This window comes from Centruroides sculpturatus, unplaced genomic scaffold, assembly GCF_000671375.1.
Source record: "Centruroides sculpturatus isolate CEXI.00-Female unplaced genomic scaffold, Cexi_2.0 scaffold298, whole genome shotgun sequence".
Classification (NCBI taxonomy): Eukaryota; Metazoa; Arthropoda; class Arachnida; order Scorpiones; family Buthidae; genus Centruroides; species Centruroides sculpturatus.
Window position 1 is genome coordinate 480,812 of NW_019384568.1, and position 22,146 is coordinate 502,957.

Sequence of the window (22,146 nt, forward strand, 5' to 3'; positions counted from 1 at the left end):
CTTCGTTAGAAGAGTTTGGACAGAACTTAAATCTCGACCAAAATCTTCAGAATTAACACAGTTTTCTTTATCAGCTATAAAAATCAATAAAATAAACTTAAAAAATCTTAAAAAAAATAGTAAAGAAGAATAAATTATATCATAAATTATAAATTAATTTAAATAAATTTATCTCCAATCTAATATTTGCTATGATAACTAAATCAAAATAAGAAAACATATTGTCTTGTATTTATTTACTTACTATTCTCTAACAACTAAATCCTATTTTCAGCATAAAAAATTTGTATAAATTATAGTTTATTATATAATATTAACAAAAATATAAAATTGAAGTAACCTATCCAACTTTCAACAACATCTGCTTTCCACATAAACTGTAAATAAGCGGAATTATCCAACAGTTTCCCTTTACGGATAATGGCGCTTTCTTCAATATTATTCATTCTGTCTTGAAGTTGTTGCAACCTTTGAGAAATTACTTTTGAATGATGATTTCCTGCAGCAATTAGTTGTTCCCCAGCAGAAGTGATACCTGCACACCTTTCTTTATGAACGGCAAAATCGCTTTCAAATGCTATATGCTTCTTTAACAAACCCTGCATGGTAGATAATTTTTAATAATTCCACAATATAAATATGATCTTAAATTATTCATTTATTAAAACTATTTTAAATTTAAACTTTTAGAGCATCATTATTTAATAATTTTAAAAGATTTTATTTATTTCTTAGATTATTTGATATTTTAGATGACAAATAATTTAATTAAATTTGTCTTTTAACCTTAACTGTACTGAGTAAATGGTAAAGAAGTGATGACTATTGAGGCGGGATAAATGACTCGTATCCAGATCCCAACTGCACACCTCCTCTCTCTTCAGTAACTGTCAGTGTGTCACCAACAATTGTCATCTCTGTCTGTAAGTTCATGGCTCCTTACAATCGTCTTTATTGCACTTCATTCATACATACATAGAACACTGGCCAGACAAAGCAAGACGGGTCTCTTTGTTAACTGTTTTATATAACCATAAACTCTGAGGCAATAGTCTTGCCAATGTGTACAAACCATGAGGCAATGGTATTGCCAATACATTACACCAAGCTAGCAACAGTCCACATTAGCTCAGATAATTGGGGTTCTATTGTATATTTCTTACTACCAGATGTTATTATTTAACTTCTATTACTTTCAATTTTTTATCAATAAATTAATTTTCTAATTGATAAGTTTTTAATTGCCAAAGCCCTGGATCTCCAAAACAAAAGAAGAAAAAGCCTATTAATTTTATACTCAAATAGATCCTCAATCTAAGAAATAATTATATCAGTATAAACAAGATGAGTTAACATAATCATTTAATGTAGCATCAAATTGGACAAACCTGTACTGCTGCCATAGTACTTCCATAATCTTCTATAGATAATAAATGTTGTTTTTCTGAAATCCAGGCATCTTCTTCCTCTACCTTAGCCAAAAATTGATGGTAGAGTAAAGATTCCTCTAATTTATTTCCACGATCGGATGCAATCTAAAATTAAATTTTTGTGTAATATAATATATTATTTTCATAAAGAAAATTCTATTAAATCTTAACTTCAAACTTAAAATCAAAACTTCACCTTTTTCAATTCTCTCCAAGAATTCATGAGAGCTTCTAATCTTTGTTCTATTTCAGGTATTCCCAATTTTGATTCGGCCATCAGTTGTTGTCCTGTTTCTTGAACGGCCTGAATAATTGGTTCGTGGGATCCCAATTCTGTTTCAATACGTAAATGTTTCTTGAGTAAATTTTGTACTCCCATCAATTCTCGACCGTAATCATCAGAACTCACTAATAATTTCTTCTCTCTATATTAAAATTAATCATTTAATATAAAATGGTATTAAATATATAAATAATAACCTCGCTTACTTAATCCAGGTTTCTTCGTCCGCGATATCACGGAAAAATTGATGTAGAGTATTTGCATCATTCAAATGCGCTCTTCTGTAGGCAGCTAGAGTTTTAATTCTTTCAAAGCGTTCGTTTATATTATTGCATTTTTCTTGAATGGACGGAGCATCAAACTGACCAGAATCGACCAAACTTTGTGCTAAATTATTCATATCGCGAATGTGATCCTCATGAGTAGTTATGTCGGCTTCGACCATCTGATGTTTTTTAATTAAATTCTGAACTGAAGTCAAATCCTTTCCGGCTTCTTCAGATTTCAATAGAGATTCAACCTAAAAAGTAATGTCATTTGAATAAAATTTGGAATTAAATTAATTTATCTATTATCATCAAATTATATTATTTACCTCTCCCAGCCAAAAGTCAATATCTTTTACAGCAGCATTAAAAGATCTTTGTTTGTTTGCTTCTTTTAATTTTATACTCTTCTCGGTTGTTTTTGTGGTAAGATACACCCATTGTTCCGTTATACTTTTTAATCTTGCTTGTACGGCATCTTCAGAATCGGCACATTGCTTTTTATCAATTAGATTTTGTCCCGCTGCTAATACGGATTGTATTCTTTCGGCATTGGCAGCTAATTCAGCTTCGAAAGCTTGTTGTTTCTGATGTTTACTCTGTAAAAAGCAACAATTAACAACTGATGTAATTTGTTAAAATTAAAGTTACAGAACTGTTAAAATAAATAATTACTATTTAATTTTAATATCTTTTTTTGTTATTTTTTTCATTTTTTAATTTTTTCTGCCCTGTGAGCCTTTTATCTGGATTTGGCCAGGCCCAGGCCAGACCCCCTTCTCTAGAAAGTGCAAGTAATTACCTCTTTTGGTCTCAAAAAAGATTTTCAATGATAAAAATCTAACATATTTTAATTGAAAAATAACAAGTAAAATAAAATAAAAAATAAGCAAACTATTCTGCGAGACTCATTATCTTTGTAAAATTTGTATTTAATCTTTGCAATATCATACAAATATTCAAATTTATTGTTATGCTTATAAAATCTCTCTTGTATAAAGGTACAAAAAATCCAATCCTAACACATGGAACATAGAATAAAAAAGTGTGGACATCAAGAATTCTTATTTAATGTCACCCTTGTCTTCATTCTGGCAATCATACTAAAATGCATCTTTGGTCTGTTTTGAGGCTAGAGAAAACTCTCCTATACTTTCTATCACTTGACTCATCCCTTTTCCAGCAGGTTTACATTTGATGTGGGGCCTCATTAAGAGGATCTCACCATAGTACTCTGATCAGATTGTTTACATAAAATGACAACCCTGCACAAACTGACAATGTGTTGTTTTGTTTACTCAACAGCTCTTCCAACAACTGATACATGGCTATCCATATGTCAAATTTTAATTTTAATTTCTTTATATTTTACAGATATATAATTTGAAGTAGAATAAGAGGGTAAAAGATCATTACTCTGGGAAATTTCATTGCATATGGCTACATCCCTGGATATTGTAGCACAAGGATACATCAATCAAGAATAGTTTCATCATAAATGTTGCATATTATTAAGTTGTAAAGCCATCTCTGAAATTGGTCATTTAGTCATTAATTGCCATTTCCTGATTTGTAAAATTTGTGATGAAACCATTCTTTAATGATGTATCCATGTGATTTAATACCGAAATGAATCGTTTATTTTTTCTACTACTCCATTTCATGTGCAAAATTTTATTACTTTTGCACACTGGCTTTAAGGTGTGTCAATTATTTTGCAACAGAGTGTATTAGAAGAAACATATCTAATCAAAAGTTTTAAATAAACTATCATACCTGAATATTTGCTGGATCTTTATAAGATTCATCAATTGCCATTTGTAATTTATCTGCAATCCAGTTTTCAATTTCATCGGCATCTCTGCTGAAATGCTGCAGAGTTTGAGATTCTCCGAGTTTTGAACGTTTCTCAATTAAACCTTGCTTTAAATGTTTCCATCTGACAAAATATATGAAAAAAAAAAATTAGTAATTTTAACTATCAAACATCAATTTATTAAAATCTTTTATCGTTACATATTTATTAGGGCTTCTGAATAAAATGTTTAGTTCTAAGTTATTTAGAAATATTAATCCTTTTTCTGAATTAGTCTGCTATTAAAACAAATAAGATAATTCAAGTTGATAGCATTAAGTGAGGAGCACGTACTGTGTTTTATCAAACTCAAAATTCAATATTTAACAGAATATTTGTGAGTAATATTAGATGCAGAAGCGCATCCAGCTCATGGCATCACTAACTGTTATTTATAACGTCATCAAATTCCTCATGCTACTGTTCATAAGTAATATTTACATTTGTTTACCCAACAGTAGAAGATTCCCTGTCGATAAAAATACAAGTAATAATATTGTGGAAATGATTAGTCAGGAAATATATGAAGATCCTGCGTACAAATACAGATTTGATATTCCAATAGTATATGATGTAGCATCATTCTACCACTGGTGCTTCCTAATCATTTTCTTACCATTATAAACTTTTTCAACTTTGTTCTTTGTTTTGTATACTAGAAGTTTTCTTTTTTCCACGCTGCAGGCTAGATTATACAAGGGTGGAGATGGATTGATAACATCTTAGGAGTTGCTCTTGTTACTTATATAAGAGTGTAGGTCCATTTAAAGTGTCATTTTTTGTTCTCCTGTTGGTTGTAATGCACATCTTGCAGGCTAAGACCTATCAGACAAAAAACAAGGAGAAGAGAAAACAGACTAAAAGGAAAAATGGCTCCACGAAGAGACCAGATGAAAGACTAAAGGAAAAGAGAACAGCAATATCAACTAGAAATGAGAAGTGTTTCATCTTTGTCTCCTACTATTAAGACTGACTGAATGTTCTAAACATCTATAGAGTACACTTTAAGAAACCAAACATATACAATTATAAGGAAATGATCACCAATGAGTCCCTAATAAATTTTTATAACATTGAACTCTATCTGAGCTGGCCCATATTCACTTTTTTCTATCAGTCATATAATTGTATGTCTATGTTGAGATATAAGAGTTTTGTGAAACTGGAGTTTAGGACAAAGGGTGAGACTATACTTATTATATTGTACTGGACACAATAGATTTGTATTGTATTGATGTGAAAAATGCAAATAAAAATAATTTTTTTATTGTTTACACAATCAGAGAAACCACTTGCACTATCAACAATCCAGTTTCTTAAGTGCATTACATAAAGACATTACAGTCTGTTCAAAGAGTTCATGCAGTTTTCAAATAATGCGGAAATTCCAAACTATATTCAGTATCAGTTCTTCTAATATTTAATTAAATTTAAGATTGTAATTAAAACTTTTAATTGTAGAAAGGAATGTATAATTTTAATATTTACCTGTCTAAAACTTGTTGTTTTTTATCATTGATATCATCTGTGGAATAGTGATCAGAGCATATTAATTGATCAGCCATTGATACTAATGTAGCAATCTTTTCCTCCTGTAATAGAATGTTTTAAAAATTAAAAATTTTTATTAGATGATAAATAATATTGAAATTAAAACTGATTTTACAGTTTTATATAAATATAAGAAAGGAATTATAATTATTCATTACTTGCGCATTAATAGCTTTGTCAAAATCTTCATGTTTTTTAATTAGTGTTTCAACATCCGTTTCATCCGAACTCAAAAATGCTTCCCTATTACCCATCCAGTTTTCGGCTTGTTCGCAATCGCGGTAGAAAAACTGCAATTCTAAACACTGATCGAGTTTGACTCTACGAGCAATCCAAGCCCTAAAACAATTTTTGAAAATAATAAGAATGTAAACAGTAATAAATAAATAGTAACTAGCCAAAAAGTGAATAATAATAGTGATAAATATTTTTAAAATTTTACATTTAGTTAACAAAATTATTATTATTTTACTTCTCTAATTCTTGTCTACTCTCATTCATTTTTTCAAGCTTTTCCTGTACTTCTATACTTGCATAATGACCACTCTGTAATAAATGCTGTCCGAACATTTCAAATGCTTGGAATGTTCCAGATCTTGCATCAACATCTGCACGATTTTCCTGTAAAAGATTTTTTACTTATCTTTATATTTATTATTATAAATCGTATGTATAAGAACAAATAATCTGATATACGCACTTGAGGAATGCCGTAGTGAGCATCAATTTCTGAACGGTAAGTCTGAAATAAAATGAATTTGATATTAATATCTATTAATCTTCAATAGATTTATTTAAAAAGTTGTTTTTATTTTTAAATTTATTAAACAAATTTAAAAGTTCATTATACAGGGTTCTTGCACTTTTTGCAAAATAAAATTTCAGCACTTTTCAAGGTATTTAAAAAATAAATATATAAGAAGTATATAAATGTAATTTTATACAATAAATTTATCAAAATTTATCTGTGCTGCTTGCAGCAAAGTGACCCACTTGCATGCCTTACTTGCAGTTGAAGTCTCTCTGAATGCCTCTGAATCAAGGGACACTGGAATGTTAGATTTTAATCTAATCCACCATAAAGGGTAAGAGTAATAAATTTTGACTCATTGACTTTATTAGTGGTAGTGTATTATTTTACAATATAAAATAGAGTCAATAGAATCTTCATAATCAACTACTTCAAGCAATTATAGCAATTGCAGTCTTCAGAACTGACTATAAGTTAGGCAGGCTGAAAGATGGATCATGTGTATATGTCATGGCTATCTGCCAGCTTGCCTGAATTGAGATGTAAGATTGTTATGTTTGTTGAAACCATCATACCAGACATGCTGACCAATGTGTGATAGGAATGTGGCTATCTGCTGTAGGTGTGTTGCGTTATGAACAGTAGCCACATCAAGCCCTTGTGATGTCTGAAGTAAAAACTTTTTGAGTAGCTCTTATGGTACGATTTGAGCTCTTGTTGAGTAGCTCATTTCATATAATGTTTGTTATTGTATGTCATTAAAAGAAATTTAACAAGATTAAAACCTTAACAATCTTTTATGAACACCCTGCACACTTGAGAAAGTCAAAATTTAACTCATGATATTCATATATCACTTCTAAATGGAAATTTTTATTTTTGAAATATTTTAATTATTTTATATTATTATAAACATTTAAAAATATTTTAAAATTTATTCTAATTTTGAAATACTGCAAAACCTCAGTTTATTATTTCCCGAAAAATCTATGGATATGGGAAAACAATAATTCAAGCGCTTATACATAATAGAAAAATAATCACATTTGTTTGCATGTTTACTACATCAAGAAACAAAGTTAAAAATTCCAAGTATATGATATAAATTTTTAAATTTTAAAAAATAAATGGATATTTGGAATCGTAAAAATATATTTTAAAATAATATTAAATTTATAAAATAGCTTAATTGAAACTTTTTATTATCAAACATGAATTGTATCATGATACTAAAGTACCTGATGTCTTTCTAATAAGGCTTCTGCTCCTGTTACATCATTAGCAAGTTCTTCTGATGATACCAAAGCTTTCATATTTATTATCCACGTTGTTAAATCTCTGAAAGAAGAATTAAAATTGAAACTTACTGGTTACAAATAAAATATATATCCTTTATAACTGTTATAATTGGTTAATGATTGAATTNTATTACTAAATTACTTTTGTAGTGTATGCATGCCCCTGTAAATCTTGTTTCCCTGTCAATACTAACTGTTAATACAGGAAACTATATTTTGTATTTTACTACCCAACAAACATTAACATAATTTTAAACAAATAATACGAAATCCATAAACGAATATTAATTTCAGATTATAAGAAATTCTTATTAGGTTGAATATTGGGTTCTCGACTATGAAACATCTATTTTTCTTGGTGCACCTTACTTTTAATGCATATAATGGAAGCAGGGACAGAGGTGTCACATTTTTTATACCCTGGTTGCATAGTTATTTCATTTTAGTTCAGTCTACTATGAGTTTTGTCAAAATACAAATTTACCACTCGATGTTTTAAGAGTTTCATAGAGGTTGGATGCAGCTCGGAATACAAGGAGCATCAATGATGTTTATGAATGGACTTATGAATAGATAGAGGTGTTTTAGATGGTTTGCAAAATTTCAATCTGGGATGTTGGCCTCAAAAATCACCCAGGCAAAGCTACCCAAATGTAAGTGAATGAAGAGGCCTTGCAAATTCTTGCAGAATACAACCCAAGGCAAATTTTAACAGAATGTTATTAGATATAAATGTTGCAAACATTTAACTTAGTTTAATTATTCCACACATGATCACATTTTCATAATCTGCATTCTCAATATTCCTTTCTAAACCATACACTCATTCCCTAACTCCACTTTTACTTACATAGCATAGCATTGTAATTTATATATTACTTAATTGTTACATTATTTTACATTTCCTAATTATTGCCATAAACAATTTATATTTATTTTCAATTTAATAAAATATATGAAACATTAAAACTGAAAATTAAACTTATAACTTTTAATGGTGAACATTTTATAAAAGTATAAATACAGTAATACCTCGACTTACACTACCCCGACTTATGCGAACCCGGAGTTACGCAATTTTCAAATCTCGTCGATTCGTCTTTTGTTTCAGCCCCACGCAACTCTTGATTACTCACTCCCCCCACACTATTGTTCAGCTTACATGTTCGGATGTGTCGTGCGGAATCGACACATAGCTACAATTTATTTTGTGTTATTTATTTCTGTGTTTGTTATATCTATGGAGACTTGAGAGACTCTATGTGGTGATTTCTTGTAACCGTGAACGAATCAAAAGACGAGATAAGATTAACGAGAACATTTATTAGCTTACATACATCCGTCTTGGATTTTACACAAATTACGAAATTATACCCTGACTTATGCGAATTCAACTTACGTGGTTATCTCTCGGTCCCACCTATCACGTAAGTTCAAGGTATTACTGTATGTTTGAAATCTTAATTTGTAAACTTAATCATTATCAATATCATAAGTTCTCTATTTTCTGTAAATCACAAATTAATCATAAATATATTGATACAGTACAATTTTTTATCAAATATTTTTTAAAATATAAACATTTACCTGAAGTCTGATAAGAATTTCTGCAAATCATAAGAATCCATTAATTTTTCTTTTCTAGCTGTGGCTTTAGCAATCAATTGGGACCATTCTTCATTTATTTCCTTTTGTTTACCATAAATTGTATCGGCTGAATCGGGATGAGTTTGCATTAATCGACTAGCAGTTTCATCCAATTGCCTTATCTAAAATCAAAGAATAAGGCATCAGAATAATATCAATAATTTATAAAATTAAAATTATGAGAAAAAATACTATTTCATACTCTGTCAGCTAAAGCTGCAAGATCCCTTTCCAAACCTTCGTGTTTTCTTTGTAATGTTTTTACGCTTTGCAAATCATGACCGCAATCATTATTATTCAAAGCTTCGTCTTTTTCGTGTATCCAATCTTTTGTCTCATCAACATCTCTGTGAAAACGCTGAACCTCATGAGCTGTGCTAAGCTGCATTGCTCTCTCTGCAGTTACATCATTAAGATTCTGCCATCTTGTGTTCAGATCCTGTACATATGTAATATCAGTTAATAATGCTTGTTATTAAATATAAATAATATTAATTTTCTAATTTTCTTACTTCTACTTGTGCTTGAATCTTAACTGCTGCTTCGGGTTGTCCCAAACTACACAGCTGTGTTGCAATTTCATTCATTTCGGCAAGTCTAACTTCGTTTGCCTTTAATTCGGAATTGAAATCATCAAACTTTTTCTGCAGTACTTCAACATGTTCAAGATCTTCTCCAACATCTTTGATCTGAGCAACTTGTTCCTGAAATTTGAAAGAAATTAATCATAAAAAAATATAATAATTTTAAAGACATATTAATAAAGACTTCGAGTTTCGTTAAACACCTAACTTTATCCTTCAACCACTGAGCTAATTCCGCAGCTTCTCGAACTAATTGATATCCTTTAGCTCCATCTTCCAATTTTTTCTTTCTTTCCTTTCCTTTCTCCATTAGATTGTTGTATTGTGTGGCAATTTGAGCTTGTCGTGCCGAAATACTATTAGAATCTGTAAGACTTTGTTGACTTTCAGATACACCCGCTTCAAGTTTTTTGACATAAGCCGAAGGCACGAAACCTTGCCTGTCATTTATTTCTACTTTCCACCAATCCTTAATAACAGAAAATTTTTAATCATTTTACAGTTATTTATTATTATTTATCATACTTTAAAAATAAAAAAACAATAACAAAAGATCTTATAATTAATTACATTCAATACATAAAACTTACTTTATGATTACTGTTTAAAAGTGTAAGAACATCATCTTTTTTCATTGATACTTCTCTGGGTCTTTTCTCTATGTAGTCATATAGAGCAATAACAAATTCTTTACCTGAGTCATCAACTATTGGGGTGATTTGTTGCTAGAATAAACAGTACATTGTTTATAATTACTAGGTTTTAAAAAATTCAAAATATGTTCATTATGCATTTAAAGTATAACAAAGATATAGAACAGTACAGCGAAACTTCCAATTTTAAATGCCTCACTTTTCCAAAACAAATGTTCTATAATAAATGTAATATAGTTTTAGTTCATTCTTTTGAGACGTTTGTAGAAAGATTGAAACTGAGAATGACTTGATAGAAATTTAAAATGTTTTTTCAATAAAGTAAAGAATTTTGGTCTCTTAAATAAGCAGTTTCAAGTGTTTAACAGGTAAAAATGGTACCAAGTTTTACTTGTAAGAAATAAATTTTAATATTTTTACTTCGCTTTAACCTTTTTTAATAAAATTTTATTTTAAACTTTATATACTTACCCTACAAGACTTTGCTTGAGAATCTAATGCCACTACTGTATTACCAAAAGCTTCTAAATCAGCCATAAGAGCTTCGTGTTTCTTCAATAAACTCTACATAAATTATAACAATCCTTTGATATTATTTGAATGTTTATTAGAACAAAATATTATATTACGCATTAAAAATCATTTACTTCAGTTGAATCTTCATCTTTACCAAATTCTTGACTAGTTACTAATGGTTCTTTTTCTTTCATCCAAGATTCTGCTTCATTTGCATCTACAAAATATTGATGTGCTTGAAGCGAATCTTCTAAATCTTGCTTTCTTTGAAGAGCTTTGTCCTAAATGTAACATATTTTTTTTAGATATAACTTTGTTCTACAATTTTCGTAATTTAAAAACTTACTTTAAATTGATTCCAAGTTTCAATGAATTTCTGAACTTTCTTTTCAATTTCTTCAGAAGCAAAATGACCTATTCAATAATATTTCTTCTGTAGTATCCATAGGTATTAATTTATTACTGAATTTATGGAATAAGTTATAATATATTAAAGTGTTAAATCATAATAAATTGTCATATAAAAAATAACCAAATAAACATCATAAAATCATTTTATCAGCAATAAAATAAACAGTTTGTTTAATTAAGGCAAACATCTTCAGTTCTTTTCCTTGGATTATCCTTGGTCAGTTCAATACAACAGAATAAAATTTAATTAAAATTCACATAAAGAAAGCACAAAATTTTCATAACTTGTCCATTTTCATGCCACAGGAACAATAATTTTTATCTGGCACAGTCGGCCTTTATATGCTTAATGGAGAGTTTGCAATAAAAGTCCACTAGCAACAGTTATAACTTTAAAAAATTAAATTTAAAAAGATTTAAAATAGTTAAATTAGAAAATAATATTGTGTATTTTCTTTATTTGAACTTTAATTAAACTTTTCATCCAGGTATTTTTTAATTAACAGAATAAAATGACAAAATTGTGAACTTTTTTCTTCGTTTCATCATTTTATATGTTTTATTCCATTATAATTAATGTTTGGTTGCCTGAGGATCATCATTTAAAATGATTGAAAACATTAAAATTAATTAAACAGTGTATTTCCATGCTGCTAAAAAGTTTTCATAATGTTTATTTTGTTATATTACATCATGTTCTAAAGTTCTTTATAATCCTTAAAATGCAATTTTAATTGTCACACAATATATAACACAGTATATAACACAATAAATCAAACAATACATGAGGCAACATAAAATTTAAAATACAATAAATTAATTCAGCATTTAACAAAAATAAAAATTTAATAAATATTTCATTTTAAATTTGGTATTCTTTATTACACATATACTTTAATATTTACCTTCCGAAATCATTTCTTTGCCAGTCTGGCATACCATACGAACGCGATTTTCATGATTAATTATTTCGGCTAATACAGCTTGATGTTTTTTGATTAAATTCTGCACTCCAAATAAATCTCTTCCTATAATTAAAAAATGAGTTTATTAATTATTAAATTAAAAAATGAACAACAAATTATTCCTCCCTACCTCTATTTGTTGAAGCAGCAACTGGCTCTTTTTCCAATATCCACGCTTCCTCGTCTTCCATATCTTGATATAATTGACGTAATTTTAAAGCACCGTTTAGTTTCTTTCTTCGATTTGCAATTGGTTGTTTTAAAGCACTGTATCGCTCGACTAATTTATCGCATTTGTTTTTAATTGCTTCCGAATCAAAATGGCCTTGCATCAAAAATTGATTTGCTTGAATTTCGATTCCTTCAATCCGATCCTACAATTTCAAAATTTCATTATTTGATTAATCTATTTCTTTACAACATAAAATTATTTAAAACTATTAAATGGCCCTCTTTTTTTATAACTCTTTTTGCCCAGTGGACATTAAGAGGGCTTCTTTTTAGCAAACCCATCAGGGATTTGGCCAGGCCAACAATGGAGTAGCCTATTGGTGAGTGGATGGGGGGTCCAACATATCCACTAAGCAGACTACTATCAAATTAAATCCTATTCCCCATAGCAATAGTGCCAACTTAACCATTCAGTCATCCAACCAAGTCAAACATTATCTACATGGACTTTCTCAAGTGCTTTTAGTGGCATAAGAATTTGTTCTTATAAGTTTACTTACCAGTCATGTCAATAAACTACTAGTTAGAAAATATTTCTGGTACATTTTTGGGTCATTTCTTCAATGTCAGGAGTCTACGAAATACCGTATATATAATTAAAGGGGAGGGATTTTGCCAAAAGTGCATCAGTGTATACAAAAGGAAGGGAGGGAATCAAAATGAACTCAAAAACTGCACGTGTAATTAATAAACACTCCCTTATTGTTATTATAACTTTCCAGCATTATAAAACTGACTATGAAAGATAATTCCATCACTTTTAATTATATTCTAAACAATTAATTAAAACTAAATTCCAGTAAAACTAACAAAATAAACTTTAATGATTACTTAATGTGATTCACTGCCTTATTTCATATTTTAAGGCAAGAATAAAAATTTTCAAATGTCAAATTAATGATAGAGTTTTTTGATTTTACAGTTAAAAAACTGTAAAATAAAATAATAAAAAAAATTAAATATTTTTATATTTTTAAGCTAGTANTTAAAAGTCAAAAGTCACATATAGTGTATAATGTTGGTGCTTTATTCCCACAAGCAGTTGTCTGTGATCAGTCTTTGGTTGTATATGTGGGAAGCAGTTGTATCCAAACAGCACCTGCAGAAGACAATATATTATGTCTTTCTAAAATTGAACATTGGAAATGATCATGCTGTTTACTATTGCTTATTGAAGTTCAGTTGTTAATTACATAAGGAGAAAAGTAGGGACTCATGCTTTGAGACTGTCAGCTTTGTCTAGTGTCTTTGTGTCTTTTCAGAATTTGTTGTGATCTGATAAAATGTAGCAAAACTGCACAAACACTAAATTTTGAACTGGATTTATTATCCAGACAAAAGTAATAATCTGACATAGACAATACATGTTTTAATTTCTACATTTTGAGTAAATTGAAAGTTATTTAATATTTTAATTTTATACACATGTTAGTTTAATTAATGTTAAACAGATTTCTACAATGTTTTAAAAATCCAGCAATGAGTTGTGTAACTTTCTCAGCAACATTTAAAACTGTGTGTGGCACCATCTGTTATAATATTTTATTAAAAAATCTTTTTATATTATTAATTATTATAAAATGGCAAAAAGCTTAATTTTAAGGATAGGGGCAGGTTTTATAAAAAATTATAAATGCTAATAATAAGTAAAATTGCCATTAAGTCTGACCTCCATTTATCTCTCCACCCCCTTGATCTTTAACCACCAAAATTTAATAGTGTAGTGTNTTAATTTTTCGTTAATCCATCCTTTTGTTTCATCACAGTCACGCTCAAAGTGTTGAAATCGATATGAATCCTCTAACATTGCTCTTCGAAAAGCCGATTTGTCTAACAAATTACCTCGCCGTTCTAAAAGCTTGAAAGGATAGTAGCAATAACTAATGTATTAGATTTTAAATGCATAACAAATTACATTATCTAGTTAAACAAAATTCAAATTTTTTATTCAGCAAATATTTAAATGCATTACCATTTCTCTTCTGTGTGCTACATCATCAGCAGCATAATGCTGTCCTTCAATCAATTTAGTTGCAAATTCATCCAATGCCTATTAAATAAAAATATTTTAAAATAGAAGAAAAAAATTGTAATAAATGAATGTGACACAAAAGTAAACAAAGTGAGTTCCGAGAGAAACTCCAACATGTGTTAAGCAATAGATCAGTGTCAGGCCGAAGAGTTTGAACTTTGACACTGACACTCGTATACAAATGATTGAAGTCAAACTAAGTCGGGAAACAGGGAGGTTTGACGAAAGAAAACATCGTGTTTGACAGTTAACATTCCAAAATGTCAGAATAGAGAATATAATGATCAAAAATACAAACACAGGCTTCAAAGTTCCATCAACATTTCCAGATCAGAGTCGAGGGATGATGTCAAGTTGAAAACCTAAGATCGACCTTTCTCATGACCTGATCCAATCTTATTTTCACCTGGAAACAAGGAAGGAGAACAATCAAGAAACAATGAGAGGGAATCAAAACAAATTGGAGAAGAAAATTCGGGATGAAATTCCTTAAATAACCCAGATTTCAAGAACAAAGCATGGATTTCTGTCATTTTGTATGGTCCAAAGTGACTCATGTCTCTCTCTTTATTTTGTGCAACATTATCCTTCATCCGCCAGACTTAATCAAGACACAGCCCCAGGGCCATCAACACCTATGAACCATTTTTGAGACAAGTGGGATTCACCACAAACTTTGATAAAGTGATACCCAATTTGAGAAAGTGTAAACCCATCTTATATAAAATAAATGTGATTCATTTGTAAAGGTATCTGAGTAAGTGTGTGTCCACCACTACCCACATGCAGTTCTAAACCTCTAATTCATCCTAACGCAAATTTAACTAGCTCCCCCTTTCTGGATCGGCAAACCTCACATAACTGATGCACCAGTGACTGATTTAACAAGCTTTTACTGGAATGCCTGGCAACATCACAAGATGACAAAACAAAAGGCACTACATTGGCATTTGCAGATTTATTTAGTCAAAAAAACTCTGAGTTAATACAGATAAATACTAAAAATGGTGTTAATCATGTAATGATGGAGGCAGACATAATGCTTCATCAGAAATCACCATATCCATAGCCTGATTAGTACAATGTGCATCAGTTGCTGCATCAACAAACTTGTTGGTGAATATTAGAATGCATCTTAGTAAATAATGGTTCACTGATGTGCTGTTTTTAATGCATACCGGAATGTACCCAATACCCAATAAAAAAAACTTGTTAGGAAACTATCAATGAAACTCTTTTCAATCATAAATCATAACTTTAAAATACATTTAAGAAAATAGTTTTACAAAAATCTTTTAAAAACAGTTACATTTTTTAATATAATTGAAGATTTACCTTAATTTTTTCTTCCTGAGCAGCTAGTGATTTCTCAAAATCTTCGTGCTTCTTAATAAGAGCTTCAACAGAATCTAAAGAGTCACCCAGATCGTCGTTTGCAAGGAATGCCTGGAATATAAATTATATAGAAATTGTATTATTCAAACATTACAGTATTCACATCATCTGCTTAATGACTATTCTTGAATTTTGAAGAATTGAGTTTTTTCAATAAAATGTAAAATACTTTATAATTTGATATATATACATAAATTAATTAATGTAAGTATTATATCCCTACAAGTCCTACACTGATTTACCTATTGTTCAGACTAGTCAAAGGGTTTAAAGGAAAGATAGACAAATAGACCAAATTTTTCAGTTTAATAAATTGTTAAAAAATTATAATTATTAATTTAGCTAAAAGATGGCACCTAACATCTACCTCTAGTAGCAAATTACTTAATATTAATTATTAAATTAGCAATGTTATAGCCTAATTATTTAGATGATCATTTGGTATGCAATTAGAATGTATGACAGCAGTGGAGGACACTAGTTTTGAATACACAAAGTGGATTGTTTGCTGTGGTTGAGTTCACAAGAATCACATCTGAGAAAGTATTCAATTATCTGGCACAAATTCTTGGGAACAATAAGAATGTTTTGCAATCAGATAGTTCTCAATTCAAATACTTTCACCTTTAGCAGAATTCACTTTAGATTAATTCGATTAAGCCTTGTAATAAAACTTTTTACTCTTGTAAAAGTAATTTTACTCTAAAAATGTATATAACTGTGTGTGACACATATCTGGTTTAGTTTAAAAATAGAAAAGAAACTGTTCAAAACAAAACAAGCCTGAAATAAGCAGTGCAAATTTTCTACTTTTACCATACTTTACTTTGAATATTGAATTTTGTTAAAAATTTTAAAATAAAATTACTTTCTTACATAGATATATCGTAAAACATTTTTTATAAATTAAACAATTCTTTTATTACCCGATTCTTTCCGAAGCAAAATGATGTGTTTCAGTAAGTTCTTGTCCTGTACTAATTATTTCGTCGATCCTGTTTTTATTTGCATTAAGTTCTTGTTCAAAATTTTGATGCTTTTGGAGTTTACCACTGATGTTACTTGTATCCTAATTGAAAATCAGAACATCAGAAATCATTGCATTATTAATAATATATGATATAATTTAATTTAGTTACTCACTGTTGTAAAACTTTCATCTGTAGCCAATTTTAATTTTTCGTTAATCCATCCTTTTGTTTCATCACAGTCACGCTCAAAGTGTTGAAATCGATATGAATCCTCTAACATTGCTCTTCGAAAAGCCGATTTGTCTAACAAATTACCTCGCCGTTCTAAAAGCTTGAAAGGATAGTAGCAATAACTAATGTATTAGATTTTAAATGCATAACAAATTACATTATCTAGTTAAACAAAATTCAAATTTTTTATTCAGCAAATATTTAAATGCATTACCATTTCTCTTCTGTGTGCTACATCATCAGCAGCATAATGCTGTCCTTCAATCAATTTAGTTGCAAATTCATCCAATGCCTATTAAATAAAAATATTTTAAAATAGAAGAAAAAAATTGTAATAAATGAATGTGACACAAAAGTAAACAAAGTGAGTTCCGAGAGAAACTCCAACATGTGTTAAGCAATAGATCAGTGTCAGGCCGAAGAGTTTGAACTTTGACACTGACACTCGTATACAAATGATTGAAGTCAAACTAAGTCGGGAAACAAGGAGGTTTGACGAAAGAAAACATCGTGTTCGACAGTTAACATTCCAAAATGTCAGAATAGAGAATATAATGATCAAAAATACAAACACAGGCTTCAAAGTTCCATCAACATTTCCAGATCAGAGTCAAGGGATGATGTCAAGTTGAAAACCTAAGATCGACCTTTCTCATGACCTGATCCAATCTTATTTTCACCTGGAAACAAGGAAGGAGAACAATCAAGAAACAATGAGAGGGAATCAAAACAAATTGGAGAAGAAAATTCGGGATGAAATTCCTTAAATAACCCAGATTTCAAGAACAAAGCATGGATTTCTGTCATTTTGTATGGTCCAAAGTGACTCATGTCTCTCTCTTTATTTTGTGCAACATTATCCTTCATCCGCCAGACTTAATCAAGACACAGCCCCAGGGCCATCAACACCTATGAACCATTTTTGAGACAAGTGGGATTCACCACAAACTTTGATAAAGTGATACCCAATTTGAGAAAGTGTAAACCCATCTTATATAAAATAAATGTGATTCATTTGTAAAGGTACCTGAGTANATTAATTATTATAAAATGGCAAAAAGCTTAATTTTAAGGATAGGGGCAGGTTTTATAAAAAATTATAAATGCTAATAATAAGTAAAATTGCCATTAAGTCTGACCTCCATTTATCTCTCCACCCCCTTGATCTTTAACCACCAAAATTTAATAGTGTAGTGCTCTGCCACTTATTGGTTGTTGTTAGTAATGTATGTGAATATTATTTGTATAGTTAATATTCTTTGTACTTAGCGTAAGTTTATTATGTCACACTGTATCGGGTTTTCTTTGTGTTTGTCATCCATTTGGACACGTGTCCTCCTTACTTTGTACCTCCCTCCTTTGTGTGAAACCAGACCTATGGATTGGCTACCCAAGAGGTCACGTGAGGGTAGCAAGCCAGAGTATAAATAGCAGGTCCACGTGTGAGAAGACACCTTTTTTTTTTTTCTTTCCTGTGGAGGAGTTCCATTCGTGAGGGTTTTTGATCAGTGCCATCGAGGAAACTCGAAACCGACCGGAGTGAGAAGGAAGATTCGTTCAAACATTGAGAAAGAGGAGATAGAACCAAATTTCAAGCATGGTATACACAGAAAGAATAGTGTGGACAGAACAATTAAGGAAGATAGAGTACCCAAGGTATTGACTGAATCGAAGATTTTCCCCACATGCGATAGCTGTTGGTCCGATTCCTGATTGTTTAAGTGCCAGGTTTCCAGTGAGTAGACTGTTATGAAAATTCTTTATGTGTTATTGTAAACTAGTACAAACCTTGTTACGCTACGCGAATAAGGGAGAAGAAGAGTGAAGAGACGAGGGATATTTGTATTCGGGACACATGACTGTGTAATGAGAATTTTTTTCTGAGAGTACACATGAGCCCTCAGTAGTTGATCATGGAACCCTTATTGAATAAAGAGATATTTTGTAAGCCGACTAATTGTGTGTGTTAACGTGGTAGGCCTCGGTCTAGTCAGAGAACAAATCAATAGCATCAATCGCCCTGCAAAATTTCAGAAATCTTTTGACAAAAAGCATAGGAGTTATTAAGCTTTAAAGTGGATGAATACACACACTAACATAAATACATACAGGAGAAAAAACCCAATATTTTTGCATTTCTTGATGTTTCAAGGTCCCAAAGTCCAAAAATGTAAAAACCTTGGGGATCATTTTTTGACTGATTGCCATACTTCCTCTCTGTTATATATAACAGAGCTGGGAAAGTAATAAAGCAAAATGGTAATATCATCTTTAGTTTTAATATTTTTAATTATTATTTTGAATTTATTTTATTTTAAATTTAATAATTATTATATAAAAGTTAAATAAAATTATTAAATTTACTTCAAAACTTGTTGTAATTATTAATAAATGTTAGTGTATGATAACAGTCTATCTATCTTCCTTTAGAAAAAGTAGAAAAAATTACTAATTAGCCAAACTATAGTCCAAATCTGGAAATTATTATTATTATTATTATTATTATTAAATATTTAGCCATAGTTGTTTATGTAATTGTTAATAGAAATGAAACAAGAGAAGCAATATTTAATGTTCGAAATGGCAACTTCTAAACTGCTACCTGTAATTACTTTCCTTTCAATGGCTGCCCTGGAGACATGTAGTATACACTACTGTTAAATAAAAATTTTATTTTTGTCCTTGCAATTTTCTGCATGGTATACATCATCGCTGGAGACTTTATTGTATTTGGCTAATTATTTTTATTTACTTTTTCTCTTTTTGAACATTTCTGATCACTCACTTTGTTGCTTGAGTCAAAACCATCACCCATAAACTTATTTTACTACGAACTTACTTCTTGTTTTGCCATCCATGTGTCAGCTTGATCCGTATCTCGATAAAAAAGTTGTAAATCCATGCACTGTTCATAAAGAATACGTCTCTCTTCCCAAAGCATCATGAGTGACTGCTTTTCACTCGCAAGTAGAACCAACTGAAATTTAAACAGGAAAAATTAATTCTTACTTAATAATGATATTTGATTCCAATAAAATTACTTTAAAGTTTTTTGATTAAAAAGTAATATTAAAGATTTCTTGAACCTCATTTTTTACTATTGTTTTTGACCATTCTTAATAAATATTTTTTGAATATAAAAATCAGCAATATCAATTTTAAAAAATGACAAAAATCATTGAAATTGTATCCAACGAAAAACAAACAAAAAAATCAATGATAAATATAAAAAATTATTTTACTCAAATTCACATTACATTAATAATAACTCAAATGTTTTCAATCCACAGATCCAGTTTCAGAGGAGCATATAGAAAAATTAACTAAGCTTTAGTTGTATATTATTGTATCATCATCATAATACAGGACTGCAATTTTTAATCACATTTTAATTTAAAAACCATGTGTGACTTCTAGTGCAGACTGGAAGTTTTGGGCGTCCAGTTCCTAAGCTTTCCATATCCGGTCTCAATTTTCATCTATCAAACTCCATTCTTGTGATTAACGAAGGACAGACAGCTGTAGAGATTCCTACTGCTGTCTGTATTTAATAAATTGATTCATTGTAACTAATTTTATGTATTTAATTTAAATACATAAAAAAATTTTGTATTTATGTTCCACTAAAGATGAATCTACAATGCCTGAAAATATTTGGATATATTAAAATAAAATGAATGTCAATAAAGCAGTTTCATAGATTTATTATTACAATGTATTTCTTATCAATTTGAACAATGTATAAAATTTTCATTGTATTATGTTTTTTTAAGAATTTTCAATAGACTGTTTGTTGATTTACATGTATCCTAACAGTTCATGCTTCATATTAATGAGTTTTTGTCTGATTATTTATAAGCAGTTTTTTTATTATTGATCTATTAGTAATATTAAAAATTTAGGACAATTATTTTTTTCAGATTTGCTTTGTCATGTAATAAATTTTTATGATACTGAATTTAATTTTACTATTTATTATTGTATTACTGTTTATTTATTTGTTATCTTATCTCAAGGATTATTCATCGATTTTTTAATAGTAATCTCAAGTCTAAAGATTTAACTGATATAATTAAAATAAATAAATAATTTCACACTTCTTTATCTCAATTTAGAAATGTTAAAATAATAGCAAGACTTGAATTTACACTTCTATTTATTTCTTTTACTCACATTATACAATATAAAAGGAATCTTTTGTTATTTTGTATTATCTCTGTCTCTATACAGTTATGATATTTCTATTGGTGTGTTTATTAATCTCTTCCTTTATACTGTATGTTAGCATATTTATTCTTTTTAATTCCTTTTATTCTGTCTTTAGTTCATAAATTATTTTCAAAAATTTTGTGTTAAGTGTGATGTACACTGGATGTGAAAGGCAAGAAACAAAGCGAAGAGAGCTATCGAAGAAACATGAGTGTATGTAACCTCATGAAGCAAGTTAAAACATTTTTATATTCGCCAATGGGAGTAAGCAATAGCTAGTACACATAGGCGATTGCAAGCTGATGAAGCAAGATTTTTGACTCAACTAGAGTTCTTGACTCTCAGCAGAAAACAAATGATGGATGAGACAAGCTAAAAGGAAAACAAAATTTCTAAAATATTGATATCCAAACAGAAACATCTGAGATGTAAAAAACTGCAACCAGTAAAACTATGACAATTTAGAAGACAGTCAAATTTTTTTCTTAGGGGTTTTTCTTTGGTATAGATAAACTTGGTGCTTCAAAGAGGTACAGTACCCACAAGGTTTTATTATTCTTTCTTACATTTCACTTTAAACTGTCAAGCTTATCTTTACTAAAGAAAAAAAAAAATTTGACTGTCTTCTAAACTGTCAAAATTTTTTACATCTCAATTGTATATTCAATATCAATTGCTTTTTGGTTAATGATTATGTTATTACGTTGAGACCTAAGATGACATTTTGGTACAATTTGGTTGGCACTAGGCAACCACCATTACCAAATGCTTTCAATTCCCCATTTAGTAAAATCGTTATAAAAAGTTTTAATTCACATAAATTTGAGGTTTTGTTATTCTAGATAAATTTTGAATTAAAGTAAAATA

General features: G+C 29.5%; 3 protein-coding genes across 3 annotated transcripts in view; all 3 read right to left on the reverse strand.

Annotated features, from left to right (window-relative positions):
* LOC111624102 (spectrin alpha chain-like) overlaps positions 1 to 12,604 on the reverse strand; it is a 20,433-nt gene extending 7,829 nt beyond the window's left edge. Inside the window, exons 1-22 of the mRNA XM_023366879.1 lie at positions 12,341 to 12,604; positions 12,151 to 12,273; positions 11,181 to 11,248; positions 10,966 to 11,115; positions 10,790 to 10,882; positions 10,256 to 10,390; positions 9,874 to 10,134; positions 9,594 to 9,785; positions 9,284 to 9,520; positions 9,022 to 9,203; positions 7,375 to 7,474; positions 6,086 to 6,127; positions 5,858 to 6,006; positions 5,544 to 5,724; positions 5,323 to 5,426; positions 3,756 to 3,918; positions 2,309 to 2,578; positions 1,920 to 2,233; positions 1,627 to 1,855; positions 1,389 to 1,535; positions 341 to 599; positions 1 to 74 (exon numbers count right to left, since the gene is read on the reverse strand). Of these exons, the coding sequence (XP_023222647.1) occupies positions 1 to 74; positions 341 to 599; positions 1,389 to 1,535; positions 1,627 to 1,855; positions 1,920 to 2,233; positions 2,309 to 2,578; positions 3,756 to 3,918; positions 5,323 to 5,426; positions 5,544 to 5,724; positions 5,858 to 6,006; positions 6,086 to 6,127; positions 7,375 to 7,474; positions 9,022 to 9,203; positions 9,284 to 9,520; positions 9,594 to 9,785; positions 9,874 to 10,134; positions 10,256 to 10,390; positions 10,790 to 10,882; positions 10,966 to 11,115; positions 11,181 to 11,248; positions 12,151 to 12,273; positions 12,341 to 12,542 (3,675 nt within the window). The 5' untranslated portion in view covers positions 12,543 to 12,604. The remainder of the gene's footprint in view (positions 75 to 340; positions 600 to 1,388; positions 1,536 to 1,626; positions 1,856 to 1,919; positions 2,234 to 2,308; positions 2,579 to 3,755; positions 3,919 to 5,322; positions 5,427 to 5,543; positions 5,725 to 5,857; positions 6,007 to 6,085; positions 6,128 to 7,374; positions 7,475 to 9,021; positions 9,204 to 9,283; positions 9,521 to 9,593; positions 9,786 to 9,873; positions 10,135 to 10,255; positions 10,391 to 10,789; positions 10,883 to 10,965; positions 11,116 to 11,180; positions 11,249 to 12,150; positions 12,274 to 12,340) is intronic.
* An 863-nt stretch (positions 12,605 to 13,467) lies between these two features.
* The window catches only part of LOC111624088 (spectrin alpha chain-like), a 42,785-nt gene continuing 34,106 nt past the window's right edge, over positions 13,468 to 22,146 (reverse strand). The window contains exons 12-16 of the mRNA XM_023366867.1: positions 19,910 to 20,047; positions 15,809 to 15,919; positions 14,414 to 14,491; positions 14,145 to 14,299; positions 13,468 to 13,540 (exon numbers count right to left, since the gene is read on the reverse strand). Coding sequence (XP_023222635.1) covers positions 13,468 to 13,540; positions 14,145 to 14,299; positions 14,414 to 14,491; positions 15,809 to 15,919; positions 19,910 to 20,047 — 555 coding nt within the window. The remainder of the gene's footprint in view (positions 13,541 to 14,144; positions 14,300 to 14,413; positions 14,492 to 15,808; positions 15,920 to 19,909; positions 20,048 to 22,146) is intronic.
* Positions 16,776 to 17,417, reverse strand: LOC111624103 (spectrin alpha chain-like). Its single transcript, XM_023366881.1, has 3 exons — positions 17,285 to 17,417; positions 17,012 to 17,170; positions 16,776 to 16,937 (listed from the first exon to the last, which is right to left on the reverse strand). The coding sequence occupies exons 1-3, from the start codon at positions 17,285 to 17,287 to the stop codon at positions 16,791 to 16,793; spliced, it is 309 nt and encodes a 102-aa protein (XP_023222649.1). The 5' UTR covers positions 17,288 to 17,417; the 3' UTR covers positions 16,776 to 16,790.